This window comes from Ixodes scapularis, unplaced genomic scaffold (assembly GCF_016920785.2).
Source record: "Ixodes scapularis isolate PalLabHiFi unplaced genomic scaffold, ASM1692078v2 PGA_scaffold1__304_contigs__length_218370807, whole genome shotgun sequence".
Taxonomy (NCBI): Eukaryota; Metazoa; Arthropoda; class Arachnida; order Ixodida; family Ixodidae; genus Ixodes; species Ixodes scapularis.
The window spans coordinates 10,471,284-10,480,116 of NW_024609846.1; the positions used below are offsets into that span (position 1 = coordinate 10,471,284).

Consider the following 8,833-nt stretch of genomic DNA (forward strand, 5'->3'; position numbering starts at 1 on the left):
TCCATTAGCTTACCAAACAGTGTCACCTATGGTTTGCGCCTGATGCGACCAGCACGTACAAAAACTTCTATCAACAATGTTGCCTCCTAGTTGCTGTTTCTACAAAAGGCCAACACAACAGGTGGCCTGGACACTCCGGAAGCGAAGCCCTTTCATGAAAATCCCCACGTAAACTTCTATGTTGACCATCGTCTTGCCCTTTTTAGGTTAGAGGTGCTCTTTCGTTTTAAAAATCCTTGCTCCGTAATGCTTCTCTAAATTGTGAACTTAGATATGAAGAAAAAAATATTCTCGCAATGTAAATGGCAGGAGTAAATTATAAACGCGACGAGTCTCCTGATGTCATTCCGTGTAAAAGTTTTAGCTGACATTACACGGGTAGAAGCTGTAGCTGCGTCAGAAACATAAAATGTATCTTTTTCTTTACCTTTCACGCAGCTGTAAATGCAGAAAAACAAGATGCAGCGATATTTACTAGACAAAGGGCATTCAACCCCCGAAAATTCTATATAAAACGGCCGTTGCATTCAAGTGTTCAACACGGGCCACGAGTTCAAGGCGTACTTTTTCCGCAACCGCCAAGTAAAACATCGCTGGACATGCGGGCCATCGTCCTCGTAGGCGCTCTCGGTATGATGTCTTCCATGTTCCTTAAATTTCTTACATCCAAAATCATTGCAATGGGGAGAGCAAGTCGCCTGCTTCTTGCGCAGGAGTTATGGTGACGTCCAAAAGAGGCCAAGGTCTGATTGGCTCTGATTGAAGGTTAGTGGGTAGATCTTCAAGCGAGCTGCCTTGACGTCTACCCGCTATCCTTGATTCAGAGCCAATCAGAGCTCGGCTTTCTGACGTCGCCACAACCCCAGCAAAAGAAGCAGACGAACTTGCGCTCCGCATAGTATAATTCCGCAATATATTTCTAAGGAAACATTGTAAATCGGACAAATAACATTGTTATACTCCGCGACAACTTTTCTTGGCAATGCAGTGGAAGGTACAGGCCCGCGTCCCCTCTCCCACTTTGAGTGTACGCGGGCTCTCCTCCTCTCCCCAGAAATCGGGGAGGAGGAGAGCCTGCGTACACTCAAAATGGGAGAGGGGACGCGGGCCTCTACCTTCCACTGCATTGCCAAGAAAAGTTGTCGCGGAGTCTAGATCCAGTAAAAATTCATCGCATTTGTTTACTTTATTAGCAAGGATGCGGTCCTGTTTTAGCACTGAATCTTAAGATCGATTACACGTAGCCCCGTCTGCTCATGCTGATGCTCACCTGAAAAATTAATTCGACAAATTATCACCGTTCACTCTTTGACTGATTATGTTTCTTTCAACGTTTTAATTACTATGTCCACTAAGGTAAACGCGAGGAGCTGTTGTAGTTTGTGCTGTCATGAGCCTGATTTCAGATTAGAGAAAGTACGGACGCGTAACTCCTTTAATTCATTTTAGCTCACGGGTGTTGCATATTACTTGGTTAACGTGTAAACTGGGCGTTTTACTACCGAACAAAGAGACGCCCTCTGAAAATATTATAGTTACAGACAGCTGATAAACGCAGGGCATGATTTAGTATGTTCGTACTTTTTAATTCAGAATTCTTTATTTTAATTTTTTCTACTTGCTAATACCGTAGTCTCATTGGCTCCAGAGTGACATTAGGGAGTATTACGGAACCGTTTTCGCACATCCGATACGGCGCGATGGGCCGCGAAAGCGGTTTTTAGAAATTCCTAATAAGATGTGCAGGACTCGCCACGCTTTTCGTTTCTTAAGCTGTCAGTGACTGCAGAACCATGCAGCTGGTTACTTGCTGACAAAGCAAATATTGCCCTTTAGGGTAGCAATAGGTTCTCTCTTTTTGTCCCGACAATATATCCGTACGTTTGACCAATACCCCATTCTTGTTAGGGCAGGAGTGCAGCAAATTTAATTTATATCACCCATTGTCTTTGAAACTAGCGCAAATTAGTAGCCTCATTACGTATCATATATACAAGAAGGCAGGAGGACCGGAACTTGAAAAGGACAGGCACGCGCTTTTCTTATCCTGTCCCTTTCATGTTCCTATTCTCTTGCGCTATTGTATCACAGGATCCTTAACCAACTAGCCGAGCAATTTATTAATTCGAAACTATTAATTTTCCCATGGAATAGAGCCGGCGGCGTTTGTAACCGCAAAAAAACGGCACCTAAAAACCCGTAACCGCCCGAGAAACTGCACCAAAAAACCCGTATTTGCGAAAAACGGCACCTAAATCAGCTGCGACGCGTCAGATCCAGACATGTACAAATTACTCAAAAAAGGTAGTTAAGTTAAGTTACTGAGTGTCGACGCCGAAAGTAATTGGAGTAGAGTAGAAATTACGCATTCGTAATAGTAATTGAGTAAACTACTAACTACTGTAAAAAGTAGCGAGTACTTTGAAGTTATTTTCGAAGTTACTTTTCTCTGTTTTTGTGGTAGCAAAATGAACAGCAGTTTTGATCAATGAAAAACCCTGCGAGCCTAAAATAAATTCAATCTATTTATGGCTTGCGTTTTCGCAAAAATAGTTTATTCGCTCGCAGAAGCAATTGACTTTCAAAGTTGTTGATAGGAGAGTTTTCCCCCTTTCCTTCTAAGGACGTCCCCAGCCAAGCTAAATAGACGTTCCACCGACGGGCTGGATGGAACGGTAGCGTTGAATTTGAAAAACAGGCTGTGCAGGGTCGGGTAAGCGAGTGTCGGCATCTTAGGTGTCCATGACGAAACATGTGAGGTTTGCCTCGGGTAGAGGGTCTTTTAAAACAAACTCTCCTTCTTTTTTTTCTTTTTTTTTTCGTCAAGTTGAGATTGTTATGACTGGCCCCTTTTTATTCCGACGTCGTTATAGAGTATACGCTGAGCGAGTGCACCAGACCGTCAAGGGTTCAAGTCTTGCGCCACGACGATGAGATCATCCGGACGACTGCGCGTCCCATTGTAGTGCTAGTGCTACGCTACTGAAAAAAAAAAAAAAAGATTGTTTTGGTTTAACAGAAGATGAACCGAAGTATACTTCGCCGCTGACGCCGGGTCCAACAAAAGGATCTCCAAGGGTAACTCGCAATCCTCACCGGCGACTACAATATTCTGACACGCCTGAATCGTTTTTAACAAAGAGGAGGTCTCCCAGGCATAGATGGTCGGAAGGACGCGAAGGATTACGTGAACAAGCATCGTCGCTCGTATACAGTTGCAGCTGGAAGTGGGAACGTGCTCCCATGAACGGATTATCCGTACCAGGGTTTGTGCGCGGGGGAGTCCGGCTTTGCAAAGGCGTATGCGCTGACGACAAGGCGCCCAGCTGCGAGGTCATTCCAGTGGCGCCTCCCGTGGAACCTACCGCTTGAGTCAGAACTCACTAAAGACAGGCAACACGAAAACAACGACAACCCTCAGAGTGTCCCCGTCTTTCACGGTTGCAGCTGGAAACGCGGCGCCTGCGTGCACTACCGGATTAGGTCAATACCCGACCAAGGCTTGTTAAGCATCTCTTCCTGCGTTCGTGCGCGCCGGTGTTATGTTTTGGCTGCTCGTCGCCACCTTGGCCCAAGGACGCCTTCCCGAACAAGGGGGCCCTTTTTTCGGGAATGCCACTTCATCTGCCGGCGTCTTATTCATTTCTGCGCTCAAACTTTCGTGATGGGCAAAATTAGCACTATATAATTTCGAAAGTAGTTAGTAATTTGAGTAGAAGTTACCTGAAAAAAGTAGTTAAATTAAACTACTAATTACCCAAATCAAGTTGTAATTGAAAGTTACCTAGTTACTCGAAAAAGTAGTTAAACTGCAGTAGTTTGAGTAGAGTAGTTGAACTACGTCCAAGTCTGGTCAGACCAGATGCTTTGACACGGAAGCCGGCGCGGCCGCTCGAGGTCAAAGTGGATGCGCCTCGGAAATAAAACGCAAAGAAAAGCACAAAAACGCAGGTGCCTCGTCACGGAAGCCGTCGTGGAGCCAGCAAGGTTCGCCGCGCATGCGCAGTGGGGGAGCGTAATGTACCGCCGCAGCGCCGTGTGCGATAGGAACACGTGGCGCGCTGCTTCTAGGAACGCGCTGCGTGTAGGAGTGCTTTCGAATTCCTACACGCAAGCGGTCATAAGCGTCTCTGCCAAAATTGTTTGTCTCACTTTAACTCCAACGGCTTCTAGAAATATTTAATACCTTTCTATTTGCAAAAGGTTCACTATGCCACTCTGTTCAATCGTCAATTGATTAAGTATTAAAACGTATTTTTGAAATAACTTAGGAAACGTAGGGCGTGCCATATTATGATCACGCTTCTTGCTTTGTGAATTGTTCTTCGCCGTTCTTATCTACTGATGCCGAAATCGTATTACCTGCTGAGTGACAAGAACATGCTTGGTACTCACAACGCCCGGCGTTTATTTGGCGGTCTCTTACTAGAGTTTCAACTTGTCCCGTGGCGTATTATGCTCTGCTGCTCCCTATGTACCCAGTGCTCATGTGGCATTGAACGAGTCCTCGAGGAACTTTTATGAGATGAGTTATCACATCACTAATTGATTGTGATATTTCAAAAAGCCACGCATTGTTAATACCTCATAACCGTAAAATGTTCTTAAATGATTATTTTCCCTTTGGATATCATCGTTACATTTAAACTTTAATGAACAAAAGAAGATAAGAATGTTCCCCAAAATATTAAGCAACTTACATTAAATGCTCCGTGCCCTGTCTCCCAGTTTGTTTACGGATATATTTATCGCTGTAGATATAATATTTGAACACAACCGAGTATGGTAAAAAGGTTCCGTAGATGCACTATTCACGAATGCTTGCTTAATATATTTAAAAAATAATGTCGACGTCATATCCATCCAGTTCATTCCATCGACCTATTTAAAAAGAAATGTGCTACATATGATACGTTAAAAAAAATTATTTTAGCGCCGGTTAGTCTTCTCGGGACTGAGGTGGGGCAACTCATTGTTTCAAAACGTGTTCTAAGTATTAGGAGTGTATATAACACTCAAATTGTCACGATTTTTTACTTCTGTTTATTGACCTTCGACCGAGTTTACGACCAGTGTTTTTCGGTATTCAAGTATCCTTTACAATATATAGGTGATATTCACTGGCCGCCATATTAAAGCCCTATGTTCACGGTGCATGCTCAGAGGTAGCTGTCGTTTATTATCCGCTAAAAACAATAAATTCGATTGGGAGTGCATTACACCCAAACAAGATCGTTCTTCTTGGGAGGCGATAAATGGCAGCTAGTTATAAGCATGCTCTACAAACCACGCTCTCAAATATCGCGGCCAGTAAGTGTCAATCATAACACACAAACAAATTATGATTGATTACAGTGTTACTCAATGACGAAATGTTTTAAAAATATCCTTTTAAGGTTTATTAAAACCTGTCTCTTTTTGTACCTCAGCTAACACTCATATACCTACCTTATCTATTTCAGTCGGCGTGTTCCTTGTGGAGGAGGTTAAATCTGCGTGTGAGAGGACTTCAGATGTGAGAAAGAGTTTATACAATTATTTCACTTTACATTTGTGAGGCAAAATATTTTAATATATTATATTTAAACCGAAATAAGCCAAAATCGTCGCAACATTCTTGTGTGTTTTTTCTCAAAAAATTTTTAAATCACACATTACACACAAGTCAATTTTTGTTTCTGTTTTACTTAGTACGTAGAAAATTAAGAATTCTGGAAAAAAACACATGGGTTTAATTATTTGCTTATACACGTGCTTACGTACCTTTTCTAGTGGCACTTGTCGCGAGCACAACGTCTTAATAAAGAATGGTCTCAAGTACATGTTTTTGTGTTTATGTTGAATGCACCACCCAACGTCCTTTTCCGCACAACCATAAAATATTGTTGTAATTTCCAAATACCATCTTGTTTTTATTCTCACTTATTGCTAAATGTTGTGATCCGCGTAGGCCGCTCTTTACTTCTCTAGTGCTACCCCTTCTTTTGCTTTGTTACGCGCGTCTTATAAAGAGGTTACGAAAATATTTTCGACTGCTGCTAAATAATTTAGAAAACAAATTGTTCGGTACGTGATATTTAGACAACGTGTTAGGTTACAAAGACTGGTGAAAGGAAACAAAGCATCGTCAGCCCACAAAGGAACCCAGCAGATAGTCTCGTTGTCTGACGTTGGATCTTTATGACGACGCTCCCGATACCAAGTTTCCGCCGACATGTAGCGCAGGGCGATAAATGAAGCAATGTACATGTTCATTCAGTAAGCCGCATTGTGTTGGGGCCTTTGATGTAAACGTCACATATCTAGCAGAGCCGCGGGGGGGGGGGGGGGGGGGGGGGGGGGAGGGGGGGAATAAAAAACGTTGCGTGGCAGTGAAGTGGTACACTAATAAGCCAGCAATATATTTCGCTAAGAAACAAGAACCGATCATTTTATTTATTTTGTCTCAATTAAATTGTAAAAAAGGAAACGTTCGGCAAAATGGACGTCAGTCACTAACTCGCTCTAACTGACTCTTTGCTTTCGCGTTAATTTTTAATAATATTTCGCTCAAACTGCTCAAAAAAGCCCATTCTTTCTATCTAAGCTTAGAATAGGTTAAAGCGGTGGCGCTGTAGGAGGCAAAACTATATTGGCAGATTGCACATGCAAGTTTAGCATATTCAACTGTTTATTCGTATTAATTGATACCATAAATAGGCAATCTCTTCCTATCGAAAGAAATATATATATTGAGTGTTATTTAAAAATGTCGAAGCCATTTTTCACTCGAACTGCACTGAACCCATTCTCACTGCGCAGAGCCCTGTAAACATAAGCAAAAATATTTTTTCGTGTTTCAGATAACAAGCTGCAACTTCTACTGCAAGAAAGATAATGGTGAATGGGAGCAGGATCATTTACCGGACGGTGAATTATGTAATGTACGAAAAATTTTAATACTTGTTTAATTATGTTAACCTAACGAACTTGCTTATTTTTACATATTTTATTTTCCTTCTGTATTGAGAGTCCGAAGTTCCGTCAATCCATAAAATTCACTTAGTTGGTAAGCGGAATTTGTTCTAAAAGAGACCTGAAAAACCTTTTATGTGAACGCGTCATGAAGCTGGTTTGTCCCCCCGTAGTCAACTTTGTAACAACAAAAATTTGAATTAAAGGGTAACATAAGGTATAAGGAAATATTATTTTAATGGTAGATGTCTTGCGTGTGCGTATTCTTACATTTATTGATGGGCGCATTAATTTAAGTAAGCAAAAACCTCGCCAGCTTCCGTAAGCAAGCGCAAGAACCATTTTACGCTGTTCCGAGATGGTGGGTGCCTTCGTTGTGGTAAGCCACTGAAAAGAGTTCTTTGTGCCAGCTATACACTCATCGTCCTTTACATTTTGAAAGATAAAGCAGTCAATCACGGGACTTCCTTCTTATGCATAATCTTTATATTTCATAACGAGAGCCCTTGAGCGAGAAAATGTTTTTTAATAGTTTTCGACTACTATTAGGGACCTGGCTAAATGAATTCATGCCAAATCATATTACGTTCAAAGTTCAATGTTCATTCAAATGTAAATTACTTTAACCGAAATGTTGACCGCGAACGTTTTGAAAAAAAATACAACTTTAGGAGATTGCATATATGATTTGCACCGTCCTATGGACACAGTCATGTTTCTACATTCTTTTTCAGTATCTCTCCGAAAAAGATGGGAGGTGCAAAGACGGATCCTGCTATCTTATTGAGACTAACGCTCCTTCGCCTGGGGATGATGTGGTGACAGAAATACCAAAAACAAAGAAAAAGAGGAAGTCTTCTAAAAATAAAAACACTCAATCTAAAAACAAGGAAACGAAGAAGAGTAAAAAGACCAAGGACGCAAAAACAAAGAAGAACAAGAAGCCAAAGAAGATTTAATAACACAAGAGTTGGATAAGTGGGGCTGGCCTTCCTTAGCCCTTCATGGTTTACATTAACGCTCTCGTTCATGTAAGCACTACTCCGAGGTAAATAATAAACATATAAAAGCAGCCATCGGCATGTGTAAAATTGTTTTATATCATTGTGAAATAGGATCCTATCATAAGGCAGTCTATCCTCGCCCCATTTGTACTTCTCTGGATCAGCTTTTACTCTAGGTTTGCAGTTCTAGAGTTCACCAAATAGCATTATTGTGAAATAGTTAAAAATATTTCGAGCAACCTATTTTGCTGTGAAACCACAGTGATATAACCATAAACATTTTCAGGAAGTATATAATTTTAGGAAAGCTGCACGTAATTTGTTAGCATATCATGCCTTTGCTCCTTTGGTTTCTAGTTACGCGAAGCAGCCGACCAGCATAAGCGCTGAATTAACCCCTTCGTGTCTTTATAGTTTATCCTTCACCAATAATTCGTTTTACAAATTAAATGATGCTACATGTATTGAAATAATTAGATAAAAAGCATGGCACTAATTCCTTGTGAAGCGAACTGAAGGGATCTAGTAAAGCATATATTAAACAAACAAAAGTAACCATGTTGAAATAACCTGAGACTGGGGTAGAGAAGAAGCATCAAAGCGTAGAAGGGACAGAAAATAGACAGGACACCAGCTCGCCTGCACCCTTACGATTTTTTCTATAAACAAAAGTATTTCTAATAGTCTGCATCTCGTGTTTATTTCAAGAGCGGCTTCTACAGTTATGGCTTGGACTGGAAAGCATGCATGAGGAAAACAAGCAATTATCCAATCGCAATTACTGAACCACGCGGTTTTTTTTTTTTTTTTTGTTTTTAACGTGAAGCGTTTTTTAGCTAGCTGTTCGTCATTTCGCGAAGCTCAAATAAAAGCCT

At 41.3% G+C, this 8,833-nt stretch overlaps 1 protein-coding gene across 1 annotated transcript; it reads left to right on the top strand.

Moving 5' to 3' along the window:
• Positions 1-599: 599 nt before the first annotated feature.
• LOC120842783 lies at positions 600-7,913 on the top strand. The gene is made up of 4 exons (XM_040213960.1): positions 600-630; positions 5,463-5,515; positions 6,843-6,923; positions 7,689-7,913. Exons 1-4 carry the CDS (start codon positions 600-602, stop codon positions 7,911-7,913), a joined length of 390 nt encoding a protein of 129 aa, XP_040069894.1.
• The last annotated feature ends 920 nt before the right edge of the window (positions 7,914-8,833 follow it).